Source organism: Caretta caretta, chromosome 14 (genome assembly GCF_965140235.1).
Source record: "Caretta caretta isolate rCarCar2 chromosome 14, rCarCar1.hap1, whole genome shotgun sequence".
Lineage (NCBI taxonomy): Eukaryota > Metazoa > Chordata > Testudines > Cheloniidae > Caretta > Caretta caretta.
In genome coordinates this window covers 38,972,196-38,999,972 of record NC_134219.1, presented here as the reverse complement: position 1 = coordinate 38,999,972, position 27,777 = coordinate 38,972,196, and the positions used below count along the sequence as shown (strand labels likewise).

General features: G+C 49.5%; 2 protein-coding genes across 2 annotated transcripts; one reads left to right on the top strand and one right to left on the bottom strand.

Moving 5' to 3' along the window:
* On the top strand, window positions 1-24,385 carry LOC125621573 (zinc finger protein RFP-like). Its single transcript, XM_048818617.2, has 7 exons — window positions 1-1,152; window positions 14,164-14,259; window positions 15,202-15,432; window positions 16,453-16,475; window positions 17,548-17,663; window positions 19,021-19,095; window positions 20,923-24,385. The coding sequence occupies exons 1-7, from the start codon at window positions 757-759 to the stop codon at window positions 21,435-21,437; spliced, it is 1,452 nt and encodes a 483-aa protein (XP_048674574.2). The 5' UTR covers window positions 1-756; the 3' UTR covers window positions 21,438-24,385.
* LOC142069258 (uncharacterized) lies at window positions 10,135-11,992 on the bottom strand. Its single transcript, XM_075119864.1, has 2 exons — window positions 11,082-11,992; window positions 10,135-10,693 (listed from the first exon to the last, which is right to left on the bottom strand). The coding sequence occupies exons 1-2, from the start codon at window positions 11,659-11,661 to the stop codon at window positions 10,152-10,154; spliced, it is 1,122 nt and encodes a 373-aa protein (XP_074975965.1). The 5' UTR covers window positions 11,662-11,992; the 3' UTR covers window positions 10,135-10,151.
* Window positions 24,386-27,777: the final 3,392 nt, after the last annotated feature.

The window sequence follows — 27,777 nt, the reverse complement described above, 5'->3', positions numbered from 1 at the left end:
GAAAATTTAAAACCAAAATCTGTTTTTCTGAGGCTTTACTGGAGTCTGGAAACGGGCGTGGATGTGAACTGTCGACTCAGAAAAGTCATAAAACTTACCGCAAAAAAAATCACCCTTCGGTTCAAGGGTCGCCCTGTACAGAAATCTTCATGTTCCGGGTGAAGACGAGAGAAAATACTGACTGAATCAGCCCACAGCAAGTAGGACACAACTTGTTCCCAAGTCACAAGATGCCTCTGATATTAAGCCAGGAAGTGATTGTAAGTCTGGCAGTCCCTGGGAGGGGGATGTTAGACTGTTCAACATCTAACGCAGCACAGCCAGGCCGGACTGACGCACACGACTGTCACTGACACAGCTATATGGGTTTAATCCCCCCCCGTTGGTTACTTCAGTGCAAATCTGTATGTGTCTGAGACACTCTTGTTTCAGATGAAGAGCAGCCTAAATTTGTTTCTTTTCATATTCATCACCCACTTACTTTATCCTCCCCCCGCCTTTTCTTTCCATTCCCTTTTTATTTCTCTACCCCCTTCCCCTCGCATTCCTTCTCCTCCTCACCCCATGTAGGTCAAACTTCCTTATTTTCTTATCTTTCCTCTATTCCTTCTCCCACCCCCTCCTTTTTCTGCACCTTCTGCTCCTGTGCTGGAGAGCAGCTGACAGCAGATCAGGCAGGGACCTTTCATTATCAGCAAAATCACTTCTGATTTGGAGCAGAAGGCAGAGAGAACGGAAGCCCAGCTCCGCGCTGCCATGGCTTCAGGGGCTTCTGAACAGGGACTCCAAGAGGAAACCAAATGTCCCATCTGCAGAAACTATTTCACGGAGCCAGTGAGCGTAGACTGTGGGCACAACTTCTGCCGGGACTGCATCTCTCAGCACTGTGACACATGGACAAAAGGGGACTATGACCCTTTGTGCTGTCCCATGTGCAGAGCTCGGATCCAGAAGGAGAATCTCCGGCCCAACTGGGACCTGGCAAGATTAACAGAAATACTTAAAGAATGGAATCTGTGCAAGAAACACCAGGAGAAACTCAACCTGTTCTGCGAAGAGGACGGGGAAGCCGTGTGTGTGGTTTGCGAGAAATCCCCCGAGCACAGATCTCACACGGTGCTGCTCATGAAGGAGGCTGCCCAGAAATATCAGGTAGGAAACACTCTGGATCTGGGTTCATTTGGCCCTTTCCTTTGCAGTCTAATCTGAACTTTGCTCCCAGGGCATCTAGAGTCTTTTTGGAGTCATTCTAGAAGCCACAGAGTCCCCTAATTTCCTACATTTTTTTCCCTAGTCTCTAGCTCCATCCAAATCTCTCCCCTGCAGGTTCCTCCCTCTGGGCAGGTGCTGTCCCAGCCTGCCAACCCTGCACTATTCATTAGGGAGAGATGGTCACCTGAGCTCACAGTGAGGCAGTTTCTGCTGCCAGGCCGGGAATGGAAGGGGAATGAGCTGCTCCCAACACATCCCTGACAGCCCAGGCACTTCACGCAGGGCATTCACCTTCATGATGAACACAGCAGTCCTCCCTCTGCTGCATGGAGCACATATGGGGCTGGATTAAGGCACAGGCATAAGGACCCTAGCTCCTGGAGTCACCCGCTTGCATCACACCTTCAATTTCCAGTCTCAACAGAACCACCAAAAAGTAAGCTCCTGGTCTTCATTCTTGCAAAGAATAGCTTGGAAATGAGAACCAAGCATAAGTGATATGGCAAGGCCTGCCTGAGTTTGCAGAGAGCCTGAGACAATAGCTCCAAGGGGCTAGAACTGATCCATCAATCCAAAGAGGGTGTTAACTCCAAGACCTACTGCTCTGGGGTCCCCATCAACCACACCCCAGCAGGGGGCTCCGGGTGTGTCATCAGGGGAAGAGCTAACTAGATCCAACCAATTCTCCCAAGCAGATAAACCCTGACTGCTGCGGGGAGCATTTGATGGGGCCCAGCTGCTCCCCTGACTCTGAGGACCTGCTGCCTTCCCTGCTGTTCCTGGGGGGTGTGGCACCTTTGTGGCTATTCCTGAGCGGGCAGAAGGGCCCCATGCTGCTGGATCTGGTTCACTAGAAGAAGGGGGTGCACCCAGCATTCCAAGTGCTGGAGCAGGGGGGTCATCTCTAATGCAAGGGCTGGGCCATGAGAGCAAGGGCAGAAAGATCCAGCATGCTGGTGAATGAAGCTCTCTAAGTTGTCTAGAATAGAGTCCTGGCTTACCTTACTGCAGTTTTCAGAGTAACAGCCATGTTAGTCTGTATTCGCAAAAAGAAAAGGAGTACTTGTGGCACCTTAGAGACTAACCAATTTATTTGAGCATAAGCTTTCATGAGCTACAGCTCACTTCATCGGATGCATACTGTGGAAAGTGTAGAAGATCTTTTTATATACACACAAAGCATGAAAAAATACCTCCTCCCACCCCACTCTCCTGCTGGTAATAGCTTATCTAAAGTGATCACTCTCCTTACAATGTGTATGATAATCAAGGTGGGCCATTTCCAGCACAAATCCAGGGTTTAACAAGAACGTCTGGGGGGGGGGGGGTAGGAAAAAACAAGGGGAAATAGGTTACCTTGCATAATGACTTAGCCACTCCCAGTCTCTATTCAAGCCTAAGTTAATTGTATCCAATTTGCAAATGAATTCCAATTCAACAGTTTCTCGCTGGAGTCTGGATTTGAAGTTTTTATGTTGTAATGTAGCAACTTTCAGTCTGTAATCGTGTGACCAGAGAGATTGAAGTGTTCTCCGACTGGTTTATGAATGTTATAATTCTTGACATCTGATTTGTGTCCATTTATTCTTTTACGTAGAGACTGTCCAGTTTGACCAATGTACATGGCAGAGGGGCATTGCTGGCACATGATGGCATATATCACATTGGTGGATGTGCAGGTGAACGAGCCTCTGATGGTGTGGCTGATGTTATTAGGCCCTGTGATGGTGTCCCCTGAATAGATATGTGGGCACAGTTGGCAATGGGCTTTGTTGCAAGGATAGGTTCCTGGGTTAGTGTTTCTGTTGTATGGTATGTGGTTGGTGGTGAGTATTTGCTTCAGGTTGGGGGGCTGTCTGTAGGCAAGGACTGGCCTGTCTCCCAAGATTTGTGAGAGTGTTGGGTCATCCTTCAGGATAGGTTGTAGATCCTTAATAATGCGTTGGAGGGGTTTTAGTTGGGGGCTGAAGGTGACGGCTAGTGGCGTTCTGTTATTTTCTTTGTTAGGCCTGTCCTGTAGTAGGTGACTTCTGGGAACTCTTCTGGCTCTATCAATCTGTTTCTTCACTTCCGCAGGTGGGTATTGTAGTTGTAAGAATGCTTGATAGAGATCTTGTAGGTGTTTGTCTCTGTCCGAGGGGTTGGAGCAAATGCGGTTGTATCGCAGAGCTTGGCTGTAGACGATGGATCGTGTGGTGTGGTCAGGGTGAAAGCTGGAGGAATGTAGGTAGGAATAGCGGTCAGTAGGTTTCCGCTATAGGGTGGTGTTTACGTGACCATTGTTTATTAGCACTGTAGTGTCCAGGAAGTGGATCTCTTGTGTGGACTGGACCAAGCTGAGGTTGATGGTGGGATGGAAATTGTTGAAATCATGGTGGAATTCCTCAAGGGCTTCTTTTCCATGGGTCCAGATGATGAAGATGTCATCAATATAGTGCAAGTAGAGTAGGGGCGTTAGAGGACGAGAGCTGAGGAAGAGTTGTTCTAAGTCAGCCATAAAAATGTTGGCATACTGTGGGGCCATGCGGGTACCCATAGCAGTGCTGCTGATCTGAAGGTATACATTGTCCCCAAATGTAAAATAGTTATGGGTAAGGACAAAGTCACAAAATTCAGCCACCAGGTTAGCCGTGATAGTATCGGGGATAGTGTTCTTGACGGCTTGTAGTCCATCTTTGTGTGGAATGTTGGTGTAGAGGGCTTCTACATCCATCGTGGCCAGGATGGTGTTATCAGGAAGATCACCGATGGATTGTAGTTTCCTCAGGAAGTCAGTGGTGTCTCGAAGGTAGCTGGGAGTGCAGAATCACCTGATCAACATCCTCTACAGCAAACAGGGAAAGATTAAGAATGAGCTCTCAAAAATGGATACTCTCATAAAAAACCAACCTTCCACACAAGCTTCCTTGTGGCTGGACTTTACTAAAACTAGACAAGCCATTTACAACGCACACTTTGCTTCTCTACAAAAGAAAAAGGACACTAAACTTTCTAAAGTACTACATGCCACAAGAGGCCACAGCAATGGTCCCCTCAACCCACCCACCAATATTGTTAACCTATCCAACTGTACTCGCAGCCCAGCAGAAGCAGCTGTCCTATCTCGGGGCCTCTCCTTCTCCCCCTCCACCCCCACGAATATGATACAGTTCTGTGGTGACCTAGAATCCTATTTTCGACATCTCCGACTCAAGGAATATTTCCAACATACCTCTGAACAACATACTAATCCACAGAGACCTCCCTACCAACACTACAAAAAGAAGGAGTCTAGGTGGACTCCTCCTGAAGGTCAAAACAGCAGACTGGACTCCTACAGAGAGTGCTTCCGCCGACGGGCACGGGCTGAAATTGTGGAAAAGCAGCATCACTTGCCCCATAATCTCAGCCGTGCGGAACACAATGCCATCCACAGCCTCAGAAACAACTCTGACATCATAATCAAAAAGGCTGACAAAGAAGGTGCTGTTGTCATCATGAATAGGTCGTAATATGAACAAGAGGCTGCTCGGCAGCTCTCCAACACCACTTTCTACAAGCCATTACCCTCTGATCCCACTGAGAGTTACCAAAAGCAACTACAGCATTTGCTCAAGAAACTCCCTGAAAAAGCACAAGATCAAATCCGCACAGACACACCCCTGGAACCCCGACCTGGGATATTCTATCTACTACCCAAGATCCATAAACCTGGAAATCCTGGGCGCCCCATCATCTCAGGCATTGGCACCCTGACAGCAGGATTGTCTGGCTATGTAGACTCTCTCCTCAGGCCCTACGCTACCAGCACTCCCAGCTACCTTCGAGACACCACTGACTTCCTGAGGAAACTACAATCCATCGGTGATCTTCCTGATAACACCATCCTGGCCACTATGGATGTAGAAGCCCTCTACACCAACATTCCACACAAAGATGGACTACAAACCGTCAAGAACACTATCCCCAATAATGTCACGGCTAACCTGGTGGCTGAACTTTGTGACTTTGTCCTTACCCATAACTATTTTACATTTGGGGACAATGTATACCTTCAAATCCGCGACACCGCTATGGGTACCTGCACGGCCCCACAGTATGCCAACATTTTTATGGCTGACTTAGAACAACTCTTCCTCAGCTCTCGTCCCCTAATGCCCCTACTCTACTTGCACTATATTGATGACATCTTCATCATCTGGACCCATGGAAAAGAAGCCCTTGAGGAATTCCACCATGATTTCAACAATTTCCATCCCACCATCAACCTCAGCTTGGTCCAGTCCACACAAGAGATCCACTTCCTGGACACTACAGTGCTAATAAACAATGGTCACGTAAACACCACCCTATAGCGGAAACCTACTGACCGCTATTCCTACCTACATTCCTCCAGCTTTCACCCTGACCACACCACACGATCCATCGTCTACAGCCAAGCTCTGCGATACAACCGCATTTGCTCCAACCCCTCGGACAGAGACAAACACCTACAAGATCTCTATCAAGCATTCTTACAACTACAATACCCACCTGCGGAAGTGAAGAAACAGATTGATAGAGCCAGAAGAGTTCCCAGAAGTCACCTACTACAGGACAGGCCTAACAAAGAAAATAACAGAATGCCACTAGCCGTCACCTTCAGCCCCCAACTAAAACCCCTCCAACGCATTATTAAGGATCTACAACCTATCCTGAAGGATGACCCAACACTCTCACAAATCTTGGGAGACAGGCCAGTCCTTGCCTACAGACAGCCCCCCAACCTGAAGCAAATACTCACCAGCAACCACATATCATACAACAGAACCACTAACCCAGGAACCTATCCTTGCAACAAAGCCCATTGCCAATTGTGCCCACATATCTATTCAGGGGACACCATCACAGGGCCTAATAACATCAGCCACACCATCAGAGGCTCGTTCACCTGCACATCCACCAATCTGATATATGCCATCATGTGCCAGCAATGCCCCTCTGCCATGTACATTGGTCAAACTGGACAGTCTCTACGTAAAAGAATAAATGGACACAAATCAGATGTCAAGAATTATAACATTCATAAACCAGTCGGAGAACACTTCAATCTCTCTGGTCACACGATTACAGACATGTAAGTTGCTATATTACAACATAAAAACTTCAAATCCAGACTCCAGCGAGAAACTGTTGAATTGGAATTCATTTGCAAATTGGATACAATTAACTTAGGGTATGTCTACACTACGGAATAAGGTCGAATTTATAGAAGTCGGTTTTTTAGAAATCGGTTTTATAAATTCGAGTGTGTGTGTCCCCACAGTAAATGCTCTAAGTGCATTAAGTGCATTAACTCGGCGGAGCGCTTCCACAGTACCGAGGCAAGCGTCGACTTCCGGAGCGTTGCACTGTGGGTAGCTATCCCACAGTTCCCGCAGTCTCCGCTGCCCATTGGAATTCTGGGTTGAGATCCCAATGCCTGATGGGGCTAAAACATTGTCGCGGGTGGTTCTGGGTACATATCGTCAGCCTCCCGTTCCCTCCCTCCCCCCGTGAAAGCAAGGGCAGACAATCATTTCGCGCCTTTTTTCCTGAGTTACCTGTGCAGACGCCATACCATGGCAAGCATGGAGCCCGCTCAGGTAACCGTCACCCTATGTCTCCTGGGTGCTGGCAGACGCGGTACGGCATTGCTACACAGTAGCAGCAACCCCTTGCCTTGTGGCAGCAGACGGTACAGTACGACTGGTAGCCGTCATCGTCATGTCTGAGGTGCTCCTGGTCGCCTCTGTGAGGTCGATCAGGAGCGCCTGGGCAGACATGGGCACAGGGACTAAATTTGGAGTGACTTGACCAGGTCATTCTCTTTAGTCCTGCAGTCAGTCCTATTGAACCGTCTTATGGTGAGCGGGCAGGCGATACGGACTGCTAGCAGTCGTGCTGTACCATCTTCTGCCGAGCAGTCATGAGATGTGGATGGCATGCAGTCCGTCTGCTGCCAGCCAAAGATGTAAAAGATAGATGGAGTGGGTCAAAACAAGAAATAGACCAGATTTGTTTTGTACTCATTTGCTTCCCCCCCCTCCCCTGTCTAGGGGACTCATTCTTCTAGATCACACTGCAGTCAAGGTGCAGCGAGGTAAATCTAGCCATGTATCAATCAGAGGCCAGGCTAACCTTCTTGCTCCAATAAGGACAATAACTTAGGTGCACCATTTCTTATTGGAACCCTCTGTGAAGTCCTGCCTGAAATACTCCTTGATGTAAAGCCACCCCCTTTGTTGATTTTAGCTCCCTGAAGCCAACCCTGTAAGCGCCCCTCCCAGCGTCAGAGCAATGGCAAACAATCGGGCATCTGAGAGTGCTGTCCAGAGCAGTCACAATGGAGCGCTCTGATGGGGCTAAAACATTGTCGCGGGTGGTTCTGGGTACGTGTCGTCAGGCCCCCGTTCCCTCCCTCCCTCCGTGAAAGCAAGGGCAGACAATCATTTCGCGCCTTTTTTCCTGAGTTACCTGTGCAGACGCCATACCACAGCAAGCATGGAGCCCGCTCAGGTAACCGTCACCCTATGTCTCCTGGGTGCTGGCAGACGCGGTACGGCTTTGCTGCACAGTAGCAGCAACCCCTTGCCTTCTGGCAGCAGACGGTGCAATACGATTGGTAGTCGTCCTCATCGTGTCCGAGGTGCTCCTGGCCGCGTCGGCTGGGAGCGCCTGGGCAGACATGGGCGCAGGGACTAAATTTGGAGTGACTTGACCAGGTCATTCTCTTTAGTCCTGCAGTCAGTCCTATTGAACCGTCTTATGGTGAGCAGGCAGGCGATACGGACTGCTAGCAGTCGTACTGTACCATCTTCTGCCAGGCAGGCAAGAGATGAGGATTGCTAGCAGTCGTATTGCACCATCTTCTGCCAGGCAGGCAAGAGATGGGGATGGCTAGCAGGCGTACTGTACCATCTTCTGCCAAGCAGCCATGAGATGTGGATGGCATGCAGTCCTTCTGCACCGTCTGCTGCCAGCCAAAGATGTAAAAGATAGATGGAGTGGGTCAAAACAAGAAATAGACCAGATTTGTTTTGTACTCATTTGCCTCCTCCCCTGTCTAGGGGACTCATTCCTCTAGGTCACACTGCAGTCACTCACAGAGAAGGTGCAGCGAGGTAAATCTAGCCATGTATCAATCAGAGGCCAGGCTAACCTCCTTGTTCCAATAACAACGATAACTTAGGTGCACCATTTCTTATTGGAACCCTCCGTGCAGTCCTGCCTGAAATACTCCTTGATGTACAGGCACCCCCTTTGTTGATTTTAGCTCCCTGAAGCCAACCCTGTAAGCCGTGTCGTCAGTCGCCCCTCCCTCCGTCAGAGCAACGGCAGACAATCGTTCCGCGCCTTTTTTCTGTGCGGACGCCATACCACGGCAAGCATGGAGCCCGCTCAGCTCACTTTGGCAATTAGGAGCACATTAACCACCACACGCATTATTCAGCAGTATATGCAGCACCAGAACATGGCAACGCGATACCGGGCGAGGAGGCGACGTCAGCGCGGTCCCGTGAGTGATCAGGACATGGACACAGATTTCTCTGAAAGCATGGGCCCTGACAATGCATGCATCATGGTGCTAATGGGGCAGGTTCATGCTGTGGAACGCCGATTCTGGGCTCGGGAAACAAGCACAGACTGGTGGGACCGCATAGTGTTGCAGGTCTGGGACGATTCCCAGTGGCTACGAAACTTTCGCATGCGTAAGGGCACTTTCATGGAACTTTGTGACTTGCTTTCCCCTGTCCTGAAGCGCATGAATACCAAGATGAGAGCAGCCCTCACAGTTGAGAAGCGAGTGGCGATAGCCCTGTGGAAGCTTGCAACGCCAGACAGCTACCGGTCAGTTGGGAATCAATTTGGAGTGGGCAAATCTACTGTGGGGGCTGCTGTGATGCAAGTAGCCCACGCAATCAAAGATCTGCTGATATCAAGGGTAGTGACCCTGGGAAATGTGCAGGTCATAGTGGATGGCTTTGCTGCAATGGGATTCCCTAACTGTGGTGGGGCTATAGACGGAACCCATATCCCTATCTTGGCACCGGAGCACCAAGCCGCCGAGTACATAAACCGCAAGGGGTACTTTTCAATAGTGCTGCAAGCTCTGGTGGATCACAAGGGACGTTTCACCAACATCAACGTGGGATGGCCGGGAAAGGTGCATGATGCTCGCATCTTCAGGAACTCTGGTCTGTTTCAAAAGCTGCAGGAAGGGACTTTATTCCCAGACCAGAAAATAACTGTTGGGGATGTTGAAATGCCTATATGTATCCTTGGGGACCCAGCCTACCCCTTAATGCCATGGCTCATGAAGCCGTACACAGGCAGCCTGGACAGTGGTCAGGAGCTGTTCAACTACAGGCTGAGCAAGTGCAGAATGGTGGTAGAATGTGCATTTGGACGTTTAAAGGTGCGCTGGCGCAGTTTATTGACTCGCTTAGACCTCAGCGAAACCAATATTCCCACTGTTATTACTGCTTGCTGTGTGCTCCACAATATCTGTGAGAGTAAGGGGGAGACGTTTATGGCGGGGTGGGAGGTTGAGGCAAATCGCCTGGCTGCTGGTTACGCGCAGCCAGACACCAGGGCGGTTAGAAGAGCACAGGAGGGCGCGGTACGCATCAGAGAAGCTTTGAAAAACAGTTTCATGACTGGCCAGGCTACGGTGTAAAAGTTCTGTTTGTTTCTCCTTGATGAACCCCCCCGCCCCTTGGTTCACTCTACTTCCCTGTAAGCTAACCACCCTCCCCTCCTCCCTTTAATCATTGCTTGCAGAGCCAATAAAGTCATTGCTGCTTCACAGTCATGCATTCGTTATTCATTCATCACACAAATAGGGGGATGACTACCAAGGTATCCCAGGAGGGGTGGTGGAGGAGGGAAGGAAAATGCCACACAGCACTTTAAGCACAGCACTTTAAAAGTTTACAACTTTAAAATTTATTGAATGACAGCCTTCTTTTTTTTGGGCAATCCTCTGTGGGGGAGTGGCTGGTTGGCCGGAGGCCTCCCCACCGTGTTCTTGGGCGTCTGGGTGTGGAGGCTATGGAACTTGGGGAGGAGGGCGGTTGGTTACAGAGGGGCTGCAGTGGCAGTCTGTGCTCCAGCTGCCTTTGCTGCAGCTCAACCATACACTGGAGCATACTGGTTTGGTCCTGCAGCAGCCTCAGCATTGAATCCTGCCTCCTCTCATCACGCTGCCGCCACCTTTGAGCTTCAGCCCTGTCTTCAGCCCGCCACTTACTCTCTTCAGCCCGCCACTTACTCTCTTCAGCCCTCCACCTCTCCTCCCGGTCATTTTGTGCTTTCCTGCACTCTGACATTATTTGCCTCCACGCATTCGTCTGTGCTCTGTCAGTGTGGGAGGACAGCATGAGCTCGGAGAACATTTCATCGCGAGTGCGTTTTTTTTTCTTTCTAAGCTTCACTAGCCTCTGGGAAGGAGAAGATCCTGTGATCATTGAAACACATGCAGCTGGTGGAGAAAAAAAAAGGGACAGCGGTATTTAAAAAGACACATTTTATAAAACAGTGGCTACACTCTTTCAGGGTAAACCTTGAAAGTTAACATTACATACATAGCACATGTGCTTTCGTTACAAGGTCGCATTTTGCCTCCTCCCACCGCGTGAACGGATTTTGGTTGAATGCCAGCAAACATACACTGCAATGCTTTGTTCTACAGTGATTCCCCAGTACGTGTTGCTGGCCTGGAGTGGTAAAGTGTCCTACCATGAAGGACGAAATAAGGCTGCCCTCCCCAGAAACCTTTTGCAAAGGCAGAACCGCAAATGCCAGGGCAAAGTAATCCTTTCACATGCTTGCTTTTAAACCATGTATAGCATTTTAAAAGGTACACTCACCAGAGGTCCCTTCTCCGCCTGCTGAGTCCAGGAGGCAGCCTTGGGTGGGTTCGGGGGGTACTGGCTCCAGGTCTAGGGTGAGAAACAGTTCCTGGCTGTCGGGAAAACCGGTTTCTCCGCTTGCTTGCTGTGAGCTATCTACAACCTCCTCCTCATCATCTTCTTCGTCCCCAAAACCTACTTCTGTATTGCCTCCATCTCCATTGAAGGAGTCAAACAACACGGCTGGGGTAGTGGTGGCTGAACCCCCTAAAATGGCATGCAGCTCATCATAGAAGCGGCATGTTTGGGGCTCTGACCCAGAGCGGCCGTTCGCCTCTCTGGTTTTCTGGTAGGCTTGCCTCAGCTCCTTCAGTTTCACGCGGCACTGCTTCGGGTCCCTGTTATGGCCTCTGTCCTTCATGCCCTGGGAGATTTTCAGAAAGGTTTTGGCATTTCGAAAACTGGAACGGAGTTCTGATAGCACGGATTCCTCTCCCCAAACAGCGATCAGATCCCGTACCTCCCGTTCAGTCCATGCTGGAGCTCTTTTGCGATTCTGGGACTCCATCATGGTCACCTCTGCTGATGAGCTCTGCATGGTCACCTGCAGCTTGCCACGCTGGCCAAACAGGAAATGAGATTCAAAAGTTCGCGGTTCTTTTCCTGTCTACCTGGCCAGTGCATCTGAGTTGAGAGCGCTGTCCAGAGCGGTCAGAATGGAGCACTCTGGGATAGCTCCCGGAGGCCAATACCATCGAATTGTGTCCACAGTACCCCAAATTCGAGCCGGCAACGTCGATTTAAGCGCTAATCCACTTGTCAGGGGTGGAGTAAGGAAATCGATTTTAAGAGCCCTTTAAGTCGAAATAAAGGGCTTCATTGTGTGGACGGGTGCAGGTTTAAATCGATTTAACGCTGCTAAATTCGATCTAAAGTCCTAGTGTAGACCAGGGCTAAGGCTTGAATAGAGACTGGGAGTGGCTAAGTCATTATGCAAGGTAACCTATTTCCCCTTGTTTTTTCCTACCCCCCCCCCCAGACATTCTTGTTAAACCCTGGATTTGTGCTGGAAATGGCCCACCTTGATTATCATACACATTGTAAGGAGAGTGATCACTTTAGATAAGCTATTACCAGCAGGAGAATGGGGTGGGAGGAGGTATTTTTTCATGCTTTGTGTGTATATAAAAAGATCTTCTACACTTTCCACAGTATGCATCCGATGAAGTGAGCTGTAGCTCACAAAAGCTTATGCTCAAATAAATTGGTTAGTCTCTAAGGTGCCACAAGTACTCCTTTTCTTCTTACTGCAGTTCTGCACGTACATATCCCTTTGTTCTAGTCTGGAGGGAAGGTGCAGACAGAAAGGAGGGCAGGGAACATGCTTTCCTTCAGTACTGCCCCTGGGAGTGAGAAAAGCTACACGACTGCACTCTTCATTATTATTATGATTCAGTAATAGACCAGCCAAATCTGCAAGTAGGTCCCTGCCCGCTCACACCCCCCCCCCCCCCCCGCAAATATTTACAGCCTTTCAGGATGGCCAAAGACCAAGGGGAGGTAGGAAAGAAACTCGGAGTGGCCTGTCCCATCTGCTGCCTCTGTTCAGAACATGCTCTGCAGGGTATGTACACACCGTGCCTTAAATAGATCACAGTCCTTCACTCTCCACCCCCAACAGAGCTGAGCTCAGCACAGGGTCACAGGGATGGGGGCCCCTGTACAGCAGGTCCCAGAGGAGTTATGTGCAGGAGCAGGCTCTGCAGTGGGTCCCAGCAGGGTTATGTGTGGGGACAGGGATGGGGGTGAGGGTGCAGGGTGGGCTCTGTACAGCGGGTCCCAGGGGAGTCAGAGGCAGGGCCGGCTCTGCACAGTGAGTGCCAGGGGGCTTAGGTGCAGGGACGGGTGAGGGTCCCTGGTACCGGAGGTCCCAGGGGGGTTAAGCGCAGGGTCAAGCTCTGTACAGCGGCGCCCAGTTGGTTCAAAGCTACTTGATTTAAACAGGGATTTAAAAAATAGTTTAAAAATGAGCTACACTTCGTTCTAGGAGTGACAAGCAGGGGCCTTGCCCCCTCTATGCTACAGCGGGGGGGCAGGGGCTGTGCCCAGGCACTGGGCTCCTCCCCAGCCCCTGCTCCCAGAGCCATTGACAGAGGAGGCATGTGGGGAATGTATAGAGGGGCCGGAGCCCAGCTGGCTGTCAGTTTGCTGCTCAGGGGCAGAGGTGGCTATATGACATCTTTCCACCTCCTGAGAATATCTGCTTCTCCAGGGGCCCTGCCTGGATCCCCAGCCCCGGGGGCTGCTCTTACACTCTGCTTCCATCGGTGATTGTGGCAGCTGAGAAAAGGCAGAGTGCAGGGCGCCCCAGCCACATTCCTGCATGTCCCCAGCAGGTCCCTATGAACCAGGGGTTGGTGAACACTCACTCTGCTCGCCCCATGTCATCCCCTTACTCAGGAGATGAACAGATTGATCATGTTTCTAGAGCCTTACAGTTACACAGGGGCTGTGATCGAACCCAGAACTGCCCCCCTTTTGTCTGTATCACTCACTTCCATCCCAACAAGGGTAAACTCATTTATGAGGACCAAACCATCCAGATCACTCAAAGCCAGAGCAGCGCTGGGTGCAGGGCCCCTTGCTGCTGTGCACTGGGCAGCCGAGAATGATCACTGTCAATATTACTGCCTGGTGAGAGGATCTAAGGGAATCGCTGGAGAGAATCATAGAATCGTAGGACTGGAAGGGACTTTGAGAGGTCGTCTAGTCCAGTCCCCTGCACTCAAGGCAGGACTAAGTATTATCTAGACCATCCCTGACAGGTGTTTGTCTAACCTGTTCTTAAAAATCTCCAATGATGGAGATTCCACAGCCTCCCTAGGCAATTTATTCTAGGGCTTAACCCAGCATCTCCAGCCAGTGGGCTTTCAGGGAATTGACTTTATTTCCTCCTGCCAATGGAGACACATTAGAAAGAGTTTCATCAAAGACTAAATTCCAGCAATGCTGTTTTTTCTTTCCCATGGTGGGAATTGACCCCTGCCCACTCCTGCCAAAGCAAAAAAAAACCACACCAAGTCTTTTTCTTCCCTCTCAGGATCAATTCCAAACCCATTTGCTAATGCTGAAGGAAGAGAAAGAAAAGCTCACAAAATGTAGACAGTCTGAAGAGAGGAAATTGCAGGAATTCCTGGTAGGTCCCATTGTCATTAACCAGTAGTTATTATTTGGGGTAACAATCTTTGAGGGTATATTTTGCTGTGGCATTATGGAGGAGTGTATGTTTTTCCTCTGTGGCCATGTGGTGCTACGGGAGATAGTGTGTGTGTCCCTATCTCTCTGTAATTGTGTTCCTGTCTGTGCACACTTTTGTGCATGTCTGTTTTGTGTGTCACAGCTCTTGGTGAGTTGTTGCTCTCTCTGTGTGCATGTAGTGTGTGTGTGTGTAGATGTGTGAGTAACTGTTGTCAGGATAGCACCATTGACCCATTTAAATGTTGTTTTTGTGTGTTGTGGTTTTTCTCCTCATGGATGTCTGCCTGGGGAATTCTGAGTCCTACCCCCTTCTGCCCTTTCTATTGATAGACTTGGGTTGTCAGGGGCCAGTGCAAAAGAATTTCTAATCATGCCAGATATCAGACATGATAAACAGAAAATGGGGCTGGCTGGGGGGGGGGGGGGGTCTCTAGGAAAATCTTCTCTCTCATCCATAGGGAAAATTTCTAAGGCAATATCTTAAGCTGAATTTTAGAGGTTGTGGTGAATTTTCCCTCCTGCACATCTCAAGGGCACTGGAACGGGGTGGTCAGGGGGCAATGGCCCCATCACTTTTTATCAGCCATAGGGGCAAGTGATTGGGGGAAGGGGCAGAAAGGAGTGAGCCAAGAGTAGGGTTTTGAGGGGAATAGGCGGCACGGGAGCAGGGGAAGGGATGGTGCGAGGGTGGGGTCTGGGGGTAACAGGCAGTGCAAGGGTAGGGTCTCAGGGGGAAGAGGCGGCCTGGGAGGCAGGCCATGGTTCAAGTGCCGGTGGGGCCCCCACACACACACTTTTAGGGTGCTTCTGGCACAAACTCACCCTGATTGTCTCCAAAACTCTGACCTGCCCTTTCCTGATTTGTCATTGTTCACTAAAGGAAAAGACGGAAGCCGAGAGGCAGAAGATTGTGTCTGAATTTGAGCAACTGCGCCAGTTTCTGAAGGAACAAGAGCGACCCCTGCTGGCATTACTGGAAGAGCTGAAGAAGGAGATTGCGAAGATTCGGGACGAAAAGGTCGCCAAACTCTCCGAGGAGATTTCCCATCTCAGTGAGCTGATCGGTGAGATGGATAAGAAGTGTCAGCAGCCGGTGAGGGAATTCCTGCAGGTGAGCCTGAGTTAGAGCCACACCAGGAAATTTATTTGTATCAACCCCCTCCCCTGCCTCTGGCTCACTGGCAATGATTACCCTGGCCACAGAACCCTCCCCTTCCCTTCCTCAAACAGGTATGTCACTGGAGGGGAAGGTGGTCAATTTCCCCCATTTATGGTTCTACTCTGTCAGCTCTTCTGAGCTCCCAGAGCGAAGATCTGTTTGAGGACAATTCCTTATTTCCTGACTCAGGGGTCATAAAACAGCTGGCCCCTCAACAGTTGTGCCACAACACACCTCCAAAGGCTGGCAAAGAGGCCAAACCCCGACCCTGCATCCTCCCAACCCCAACATCCCTTGCACTCCTCCAACACCATCCACACACGTATTCTCCTCTCTGCGCTGACCACTCATATTGCCTAACTCTGCACAAAGAAGTTACATGACGCTAAAGATGCTATGAGCAATTCCTGGTAGGGGCTCTGGGAGTCAGGAACCTCTCGGCCAAATGTCCCAGAAACTTGCTTTCCTTTGATCACAATCAGTCAAATTGTTCAGGATATGGTTGAGGAGCATGATTACTTTACATGGACTAGTAGAATCTTTCATGATGCCTCTAATTAATGTGAATTCCTTTGACAATACATCTAAAGTAAAATCAGAGTCTTCTTGTGGATTTTAGAGCACTTTACAATATTGCTTTTAAATCAGGGTATGTCTACATTTAAAACAATACAGCTTTGCCGCCATAGCACTTCAGTGTAGACAAGGTGATAATCCATTTTAGCTGTACCAGAGCTTCCATTTCGCTATAACTTGCTTGCGTTATTCCATGGGACTATCCGGTGGTTGTTGCTGAAAACCTGGCCTGTTTATCCAGGTATTCATAGTTGAATTTGGAAAGTCACAAACTCCAGTGAAGCATGTCGGGAGCTCAGCGTATGATGGCACAGCGAGTCCTGTCCAGAGCAGGAGAGAGCCCCAATGCATGGTGCATGGAACTGAACTTCCTGTTTCTCTCTGTTTCCCCTATAGGGCATCAGATGCACCTTGAACAGGTAGATGGCTCCTTCTCAATTGCCTTCGTACTTCATTATTCTAGGAACAGGCTGGGACACCACGTTACCAAAAAATCACCTCCAGGCCCAACAGCAAAGTGGGGCAAGGTGACACATGGAGTAGGCCTCTCCCTCTGTTTAATAGAAACCTGGGGTTCCTGCATTTCATGCAAAGCTAACAGTATCATAGGTGCCGATTCCGTGGGTGCTCTGGGGCTGGAATACCCATGGGGAAAAAATGGTGGGTGCTGAACACCCACCGGCAGCCCTCCATCAGCTCCCCCCAGCCTCCCCAGTGTCTCCCGCCCACCGGTGGAGCCCACGGATCAGCAACTCCCCATCCCTCCCCACGCCTCCGCCTGCCCCAATCAGCTGTTTTGTGACATATGGGAGGCTCTGGGATGGAGGAGGAGGAGCGAGGACATGGCATGCGTGGGGGAGGGGGGCGGAACTGGGTGGGAAGAGGTGGGGTGGGGTGGGGCCTTGGGGTAAGGGGTGGAGTCAGGGCGGGGCGTGGGGCAGAGCCAGGGGGCGAGTGCCCCCCGGCACTTTGTAAAATTGGCGCCTGTGAACAGTATTATCTGATCACCTGCCTTCCCAGGGTGGGGGAGATGTCCCAGGCCTGTGGAATGGAGTATGAGCCTTTCACCTCTTGGGGGTTTCAGTTCTGTAGGGCCCAGGTCAGGAGCAAATAAAAGTCTTGATGACGATTTGGAAACCTAAGGAATGGGCTGGTGAGAGGGGAGTTGATCTCAGTCCAGATCCAGGTGGACAGGTGCCCACAGCCGAGTGACTAGCAGACATATGGGAACCTGTTGGCCACCAAAGCACAGAGGACAAAGAGTCAATTGCACATGGGGATCGAACTCCCTTCCTATCCCTAAAGCTGGTCCCACTGGGCCAGGTTGAAGCACATTCATGGGACACCAGGGGGAAAGTTTGAACTGCCACTGGCTGGGATATAACTGCTCTGTGGCTGGGACACACAGAGAAATTCTCTAGGCCCCACAGCTCAGTATTTTCATAGTAAAATAAAATGCTTGTTAACCGGAAAAAGTTTGTTGCTCTCTAGATGTGAAAAAAGGAAGTTCCAGCAGCCAGAGGAGATTTCTCCTAAGCTGGAAATCAAACTTGATTTTTGGTGTCAGCAAAATATTGCCCTGAAGGCTACTCTGAGGAAATTCAAAGGTACTAAGGTCTAGTGAGGAAGCTGAAACCTGTGCTTTTGGGAGGTGATGGGCTCCAGCTGATTACTTATGATTAGATGCTTACATCAAACTGAAATAAACCAGAGCCTAACTTTCAAACACAGCTCCTGAATCAGGGGGCAAAGGGCTGGGGAATTTCCAAGCAAAAATAAATTATTGTTCACAATCAATAATGATACAAATGTGATTCCTTTTTCCATTAAGAAATTTCTTCTAAGTAATGAGAAAAACAGAATCCAGGTGAAGGGAGCCATGTCACATTCTCCTGACAACATTCAGTTATGGCTTCATCCTGTTTATAAATGGAGACAAGAGCCCCCCAAACTGCTATTTAATAACAAAGAGAAAGGAAATATATCTAAAGATAGTGCAGCAGTCTGGGAGTCGGGATTGCTGGGCTCTGTTCCAGCTCTGCCATTGACTCGCTGTGCGACCTTCATAAGAACATAAAAATGGCCAGTCTGGGTCAGACCAAAGGTCCATCTAGCCCAGTATCCTGTCTGCCGACAGTGCCCAATGCCAGGTGCCCCAGAGGGAGTGAACCTAACAGGTCATGATCAAGTGATCTCTCTCCTGCCATCCATCTCCACCCTCTGACAAACAGAGGCTAGGGACAGCATTCCTTACCCATCCTGGCCAATAACCATTAATGGACTTAACCTCCTTCGCCAAATCAGCCTCTCCCTGCCTCAGTGTCCCCATCTTCAAAATGACAATTACAATCATTCCAGTCCCCACAGGAGGGTGTGGATCTGATGTGCAACTGGTGGATGTATTAAAATGCTTCCAGATCCCTACATGTAACAAACACTGAGGGCCTGATATACAGCAGTGCTGAGCACCAGCGCGTCCCATTGACTTCAGTTAGAGCTGTGGGTGCACAGAGCCCTTGAAAATCAGACCCTGTGTGAGCAGAGTGTTCACCTGAAATCCTTGGATGGACCGAGTGATATAAGGCCTGGTCTTTATTTACACTAACACCTTTACGGTTATTTATAACACCTTTACGGACTGACAGTATGAAGGGGCTTTAAAGTGTGTAAAGGCCTCTTTACACTGTCAGAGCCATACAAAGGGTCCTCAGAGCAAATGAGAATCAGGCCCCTCGTTATGCAAAGTGTTCCCAGAATATTCCTGATTCTGTTTAATTATACTTTGCCCTTCCTAGAAATTCTTCCTGTATGTCTTCATTTCTCAACCTTCTTCTGTCTCTCAACCCCCTTCCTTCTGCTTGGGTTTCAAAATTAAAGAACAGTTGTGTCAATTAATAGCAGAAAGCTGGCCATAAACATGACAGCCCAAAATCTCATCTCTCTCTCCCCTTCTCCTCACTCTAGACATGCTGTCATCTGAACTGAAGAGAGAATGGGAATTGTCTCTGCCACAGGGTGTAACAAAAACACATACAAAGGGTGAGTTTTACAGGGATTTGGGCCTCAGATTCTCAGTGATTGTGGAAAAACCTTTCTGGGATCAGAGACCCAACTCATCTCAAACTAGGCTCAACATGTGAATGAGAAGGGGGTTGCTGTGACAGGTAGAGATTGATTCTCCCTGCCCGGGGAATCCTGTGCTGGGCACTCACTGTGACTGAGGATTGGGAGGGGGGGGCACGATACCCCAGACAGACCATGTTGACTGTCTTTTTTCAGCGAAAAGCTAGAGCATTAAACATTTATCCAATGGTTATTTTATCCAACATTGCACCTGGGTCCCCTGAATGTGTCTTTAAAAAAAAATTATTTGAAGAAAATTAGAAGGATGAAATTAGAGGTTGGTGAAACTGCTGATGTAGAAATAAAATAAAACTGGGTGTTTGTAATGAACATGTACACTGAAAATGGCTGTGTGACCTTTTCTTTAATGGAACATACCATCTGGTGGATCTGTATCACATGGTCGTTTGACCATTCCTATGCAAACACAGCCCAGATGCGGTTTTCAACCTTTTTTCACTTGCGGACCTCTAAAAAATTTCAAATGGAAGTGCGGACCTCTTTGGAAATCTCAGACATAGTCTGCAGGCCCCCAGGGTCTGTGGACACAGGTTGAAAACCACTGGTCTATGGTAATGACGACCTTTCACGGATGCTTTAGACATAGTCTGCAGACCCCCAGTGGCCTGTGGTCCACAGGTTGAAAACCACTGGTCTACAGCATCTTAGGTACCAATGTGCCGACGTTAGCATGTCCCTTAAATTAACATTATGCACACCCGAGTACAAACATGTTAATTTGGACATGAGGAAAAACTGGGGCTGCTGGGGATTTTTAAGAGCAGGTTGGACAAACACCTGTCAGGGATGGTCTAGATAATACTTCGTCCTGCCATGAGTGCAGGGGGCTGGACTAGACGACCGCTTGAGCAGTAGCGTAGCTACGGGGGGAGTGGGGCAGCGGCCACTCCCACACCGAGCACAAGTGGGGCCTTTTTAATGTCTTGGCACCTTTTTAATTTTTACTCACCCAGCGGTGCTCCGGGTCTTTGGCAGCCGGTCAGGCGGCGCTCCGGGTCTTCAGCAGCTCTTCCGCGTCGGGTCCTTCACTCGCTCCGGTCTTCGGTGGCGGGGGGGGTCCTTCAGTGCCGCCGAAGACCGGAGCGAGTGAAGGACCCGACGCCGAAGACCCGGAGCGCCACCGGGTGAGTACAAGCGGGTGGCATCTTTGTTATCTCTGCTCCCCCTGTTTTCTCCACCTGGCTACGCCACTGCTCTCGAGGTCCCTTCCAGTCCTACGATTCTCTGATTCTATGTATGGGGAAACCTTGTCTGGAAAGTGACATTTATAATGCTTACAGGCTAATTCCCCCATGTTTGTAACAGTTTTAGTGCCATGAGTGGATGGGTCTAGTGCTGCACAAAATCGTATTTTAAAAAATGGAGTGAACTTATTGACAGTTGATTAAAATCTTCCTTGAAACCAGTATATAGGCTGTGGAGAGGTAGAAAGAATTTGCAAGACCTGTCCAGGGAGAGGTAATAGGAAAAAGACAGAGAGCCAAGCTCTGCAACCACAACCTCAGCTGTAACAGCATCTTCAGTGTCTGGAAGGAGGGAACTGCAGTGAAATCCCAGCTCAGCCCCAGCACAGAGGCAATTCCCTGGGACCCAGGACAGAAAGACAGAAAACTAGGGACTGTCCCAGCCAGAACGGGGCTGCTGGGGAGTGTGAGAAATGGCCCCAGCCTCCCCCAGATCTGAGCTCTGCCCCTAACGCTCGGATTCTCTCTCTCTCCCCAGCGAATGTGACTCTGGATCCAGACACGGCTCATCCCAGGCTCATCGTGTCTGCAGATCGGAAATGCGTGAGATGGGGAAACACACAGCAGGATCTCCCTGATAATCCCAAGAGATTTGATTTTATTCTCTGTGTGCTGGGCTGTGAGGGATTCACCTCGGGGAGACATTTCTGGGAGGTGGACGTGGGAGATGGGGGACGGTGGGCCGTGGGGGTGGCCAGAGAGTCTGTGAGGAGGAAGGGAGAGATCATCCTGAATCCTGAGGGGGGGATCTGGGCTGTGCGACAGTGGGAGGGCCAGTACCGAGCTCTCACCTGCCCAACAACCTTCCTGTCCATGAGCTACAGCCCCCAGAAGATCCGTGTTTCTCTGGACTATGATCAGAGGCAGGTGACATTTTTCGACGCTGATAACAAGGTTCTGATCTATACTTTCCTGCTGGTCTCTTTCACTGGGGAGAGAATCCACCCTTGGTTCCGAGTGGGGACGGGATCTCAGCTCAGGCTCTGTCCCTGAGACAAGAGGGGAATGTCCCACTGGGGACCCTGCAATTTTCCCTTGTAGCCTCTGACGTCCTCATCTCCACGGCCCTGGCCAAATCCCAGCTTTCCGCAGACCTTCTAATGCATACTCTGGAGTGTCCAAACCACAACAGGCTACCAGGGAGAGATGGAGATACAGAAGCCAATCGCATTGCCACAAGGATTTGACACCTGTTTGTCATGGTCCTCAGTGATCCAGAAGAACTCTAGCTGCCTGTAGGGTCGGAGACTGATAGATGGGAGCCATAGTTAATTAAAGTGAAGGGCAGTGAAAAGGAGAGAGACACAAAGCAAAGTACGTGACAGTGGGATTGGTGAATGCTAATGAAAGCGATGCTGTCACTCATGGCATAGTTCATCCATTCAATGCACTATTGGGGCATGAAAAGTAGGGCCATTTCTGTGCCTTTATAAAGACTTTGTACAAATTTTGCAACTTTTCTCTTTTTTAATTATTCAGTGATCACTGCCAGGGAAAAATTGTGCCAGGTAAAGGGCTGGTGCAAGGCACTTGCATCACAGAGCAGAGGGAGCAAGGTCTAGGTCGCAAGAGGGCAGACTTTGGGAAATTAAGGGAATTAGTTAAAGAAGTCGCTGGACTGACGTTCGCAAGGACTGAAATGGAAAAGCAGCTTGGAATTTCTTTGGCCCAACTGTACAAAAGCTAGCTGAAATTTACATCCCAAACAAGGGGGGGAAACTTGTAGGGAAAGGCTCCAGACCTGGCTGGCTGGATAACCACCAATATGGAAAGGGAAAATGACGAGCAAAGAAAGCTACATCAAGGAAGATAGAAAAATGTTCGAATAAAGTGAGAATTGCTGAGAGTGACGCGGAATTAGCTCTTGCCAAATGAAATAAAACAAATACTGAGTGTTTTTTTAGTTACATAAATGAAAAGAGAATAAGGAAGGAAGTGGTAGGCCCACTATGCACTGTGGATGGGAAAGGGATTAAAGATAAGCTACAGTATAGCCCAGAAGCTAAATTCGCATTTTGCATTGGTTTTCAGTGAGGATGATCATATGATCTTACAACGTATTAGCCGAGGCATTTCCAGCAAAGGCTGAGAAGTATTAATGACATTGCACAAGGCACTGGTAAGATCTCATCTGGCATACTGTGTAGAGTTCTCGTCTCCCATGTTCCAGAAAGATTAATTTAAACTGCAATAGGTACAGAGAAGACCTAATAGGATAATCAGGGGAATGGAGACAGGGGTGCTGGAATGGGGGGACCAGGAGGCCACGGTCCCCTTACTTTTCACAGTGGGTGGGCCAGGCCCATCCACTTCTTAACATGAGCGTAGTTTGAGGGGCAGTGAGCTGCATTGCCCCGCCAAAATGCAAGCATCAGGCAGGCGCGGAGCGACGCGAGCAGGGGCTGCACTTCGCGACCCCTGCCTGCAGCACCAGCCTCTTCCCAGCCGGCCCCTCTCAGTGGCCCCACCTCTGCTCCTCCTCTTCCCCCCAGGGGCCCGTCCCCTGGCCAGGCCAGAAGGCAGAGCCAGCCTGCTGCCCAGGGAGTCCAGGCCGCTGTGGGGAGCCCTGGGCCCTCCATCTGCCCTGGGCGACGCGGTGTAATCGTGTGACAGAATACAGCTCTGCATTCACACCCTACACACTATTGTAATAATCTTTGTTCAAAGTATGACTTGTAAGTGAGGCTGCGAGTTTGTCACGGAAGTCACAGATTCCGTGACTTTCCAGGACCTCTGTGACTTCTGAGCAATTCAGGCAGCCCCTGGGCCAGCCACACCAGCCGCTGCTGGGGCAGTCTCGCCCCCCACTCCCCCCGTCAGCAGCAGTAGGAGTTTTTGTCTGGGAGGGGACTCAGTGCTAGGGGTTGTCGCACAGGAGGGGGTGAGGGGCAGCGCTTACCTCAGGGGTGGGCTCCCCAGAAGCAGCGACATGTCCCTCGCTCCCTCAGCTCCTAGCTCCGTGCACTGCCTCCGCCTGCAGACACCGCCCCCGCAGCTCCCATTGGCTGCGGTTCCCGGCAATGGGAGCTGCGGAGCCAGCGCTGGGGCGGGGGCAGCGCGCAGAGCTAGGAGCTGAGGGAGGGACGTGTCGCCACTTATGGGGCGCCACAAGGAGCCGGGTAGGGAGCCTGCCAGCTCCACCAACCCCAGCACCAGCAGGGGTTCTGGACTACTCCTGCCCAAGATTTAGTCAGGGGTATATAGTACAAGTCATGGACACGTCACAGGCTGTGAATTTTTGTTTACTGCCCGTGACCTGTTCATTACTTTTACTAAAAACAAAACCTGTGACTAAAATGTAGCCTTACTTGTGAGGTATCATATGAAAACTCATAATTTTCTGGTCATTATTGTCCTGGTAATATATGTGTGGCAACTGTGTGTGTGTGAAGTGATAAGATCCCCCTATATGGTGTTGTTAACATGTGTTCAAAACCCCACAGTACTGTCCAAAGAGAAGGTGGCAAACAGGTCTGTCCTAAATGAAAGAACGTGTGCTCTGCTTCATTTGCATTTGAGCAATAAACAGAGTTATCAAGCAGAAGGGGAAAACAAAGGAAGTTCAAACAGGTGAAAAAAACAGCAGGGAACATTCTTCTACATACATACTCTGGCTCCTGGTACTCTGTTTTTCAAGAGGGGGACTGAAGCTATGAAAAGAAGGGACAAACATCCCAAAACACTCCTCTGTCTCTCATCACATTCACTGCACCTGAAGAGACAAAGGAAGCATTTACTGGGAGAGGGAGTCCTGACCTAGATGGTTTGGTCAGTAAGGATGCTGAAAGCATGTGGTGAGAAACTTTGCTTGAATCTAATATAGTTTGTTAAGTTAGGCATTAGTAAGTGTTCTATCTTTATTTTTCTTTTATGCCTCATGACTTGTAGTCACTTAAAATCTCTCTTTGTGGTTAATAAACTTGTGTTATTGTTTTATCTAATCCAGTGCACTCATGTTGAAGTGTCTGGGTACCTCCATTTGGGGTGACAATTTGTGTGCATATTGCCTTAAAGGAATAACGAACTCAAGCTATTTGCGTTGCCCAGGAGGGGAATAAAGGACTTTCATTTCTGGGGGAAGAGCCAGGACTGGGAGTGTGCTGGGGTCACCCTGCAGTATAACCAGGGCTGGTAAGAGCCAAGGTGTGGCTGGCTGACCACAGCACTCATAGAGGCTTATTGGAGGCTGTTTGTGAGCAGTCCAGGCTAGAGGTTACAGCAGCAAGGCAGTTTAAGGGGCACCCCAGGTTACAGGGCAGGGGTGACACTGGATTGTACCCTGGCATGTCACAAGTAGCTTGGTCTCATTCTAGTTTCGGGGGGGTGGGGGGGTTCTGTTGGTATTTGGTGGTGGTAGCCTGTGTGATGCAGTTTCTCCATGATCTAGTGGTCCCTTCTGGCTCTAAACTCTTGCTCAGTGCCCATGGCAAAGCCACATCTGAATACTGGATAAGGACTGAGAAAGAACCTCCATGGAGATTTCAGTAAGGTAGCGTTTCTCAAATGCGGCCACCAGGGCTTTTCTTGTGGCCACAGCCTCCTGGGCAGTGATTTGGGCGGATGGGGGGATGCGACAAAGCAGTGGCCCCCTCCCCAGGGCCACCAGCAGGGTCTGGGCCCTGCCCCCCCTCAAGTCACAAATGCCAGAGAAGCAGGCAGCCAGTGAGAGTTCCCCACCTTCCCAGGAGCAATGGGGCTCAGGCTTCTTGCTTCAGCCCTGGGGTGGCAGACGGCAGGCTCCAGCTGTGAGGCTCCAGGCTCCGGCCATGCAGCGGCAGGCTCTGTCCCCCGGCCGCAGGGCTTCAAGCTCTGGCCCTGGCCTCACCATGACCCCCATCACCCCTGGCTCCCACTGCCTCCTCTGGCTCTGGCCTGGTCCAGGACTCTGACAGTAAGGCTTCAGGCTCCGGCCCTGGGCTTCAGCCAAGTGGCAGAAGGCTCTGGCCCTGGACCACAGCCATGGGGCCCCAGGATTCAGGCGCCAGTCCCAGGCTCACCACCATCCCCATCGTTTCTGGCTCCTGATGCCTCCCCTGGCCCCCATGCATCCCCCCATCACCTTTGGCCCCGCTGCCTCCCTCCCCACCTCCCCAACCAGGGCTTACCTGGATTGCCAGGGCTGAGTAAGTCTGCTGTGAAAAGTGATGTTTGTTAATATCACCTTTCACAGCAAACTTAGTAGCAAGCTGGGAGGCTGTGAAAAGTGATATTAACAAACAGACAAATATCACTCTTCACAGCCACAGACGTACTAGCTAGTAAGTCTAAAAAAACAACAACAAAAAGGACAAGAACATGCAAAGCATCTTATTTGTGTTTCTATTCTGTTTAGGTCCAGCAAAGAATAGAGACAACTGTACAATATTTTTATTATTGAGTCCTCAAAAAATACTCTTCATAAATACATTACAATGATTTGGGCATGGATATGTGCATATTTATTTGTTTTTCCTAAAATGAATTATTTTAGGAAAAATTGTCAGAGTGGCCACCAGCAAGAGGCCACCAAAAGATTTGTTGTGAGAGCCCCACTAGACCATATTCCCCTTTGTAAGCCAGGAACAGAAACAAAAAGGCCTAATTCTCACACAGCTGCTCTAACCACTAGTTCATTCTTCCTCCCACATCTGGGAATAGGAATTTGGGTGCTGACTCCTAGGCCTTCTGCTCTAACTAGTAAAACATCCTTCCTCTCAAAGTCAGGAATGGAACTCAGGAATCCTGCCGCCTAGTTCTGTCTTATTCACTGGACCATGTTGTCTTCTCGAGGCCACCAATAATACTGGCCATGAGGGTCCACATCTGGAACCTCAAATCACAACTCCTTGCACTGGTAGAGAGTGGATAAGCCGCCTCGGATCAGAGCTGTGGCCAGATCCTTTATTCTGAGGCCAGATCCAAAATCAGATGGGAGTTTAGGCCAGATTTACAGAGGTATTTAAGCGTCTAAAGATTGCAGAGTCCTGCCTAACTCACATAGGGACATTTGAAATCCACGCAGACACAAGGATAGTCAATGGGAGTTCAGCCCCTAACCTACGTAGGTGCTTTTGAAAATCCCAGTAGGCACCTACCTGCGCCTTTTGGCACCTTTGAAAATCTGGTCCTAAATTTTGAGTCTACTTGAGGTTATAGGTAGAGAGATCTTCATGCTGACCAGGCACTGTATAGACCTAGCACCTAATGGGCCATGAAAGATCAGAGAGCTGCTGGGGCATGTTGGTAAATTTCATAGGAAGCAGAGGAAATGTGGTCTGGGCAGAAGCACTCTGTGTAACCTTGAAAGCTTGTTTCTCTCACCACCAGATGTTGGTCCAGTAAAAGATATTACCTCACCCACCTTGTTCCTTCAACTTGTCATCTTGCATTTGCACATATAAAATTCCAAATGTTGACATAGCAACCCCCTGTATTTGCATGTTTCTTGTGTGCCTATGTCTCTCATCCCCCAAAATTTCACCTGAATAAGCAGATGTTAAATCCTGAATTGCAAAAAACTCGTCACATTCAAAACCTTTAATATGAATGTATGTCACACTAAATTTGTGCCTATTACTTCCTACATTTTTTCATCTGAACCCTAAGGCTCTGATCAAATGCAGGGTTGTAGGCATATAAACTTCGAGATTTACCCATGTAAATTCACGGGAGTTGGTGTGAAGAATTGGGTGTTCAGGTGTTAAAGAAGGCTAATTTGTAGGGGGTGTACATAATTCAGTGGTTCATGCATGAAATTCAGGGGTTCACCTTTGCTAATTGCTGGTGTTAATATGAGCAAAATTTGCTAGTTCATGGGTATAAATTCACAGGGTCTCTTATGCTAATTTGTGTGGTTGTCAGTGCAATTTAAAAGTGACTGTTCATAGAAATTCTGGAGTTCAAGTTGCAAATTCAGGAGTTCACCAATTTGGGGGGGGGGGGAGCAATGCAAATTTGGAAGTTTATGTATGAAAATACAGAGGGGGTTATATGCACATTCCAGGATTTCTGCATGCAGATTCAAGGGTTCACCTGTCCCAATTTGCGCAGTGTGGAAATTTGGGGCGGGGGAAGTTAGCCCAGCCAGTTCCTAGGTTCCCCTATGCAAACATGGGAAAGGTGCACGCCAAATAAATACATAAATAAATCCAAAGTAGGGGTTGTGCATTCATGCTGGTATTAAGGATCACATGTGCCAGTTTGGGTGGGGTGCAAATTCTGAATTTTCCACGGGTCATATGGGGGATTCTACACAAGCAAACGTGCTGGACTTTTACGTGCAGATCCCGTTTTTCCAGACCGTGGGGATCCCTGGTGCTTAGACTCTGCATCATTAAAGACGCGCTGCATTGAG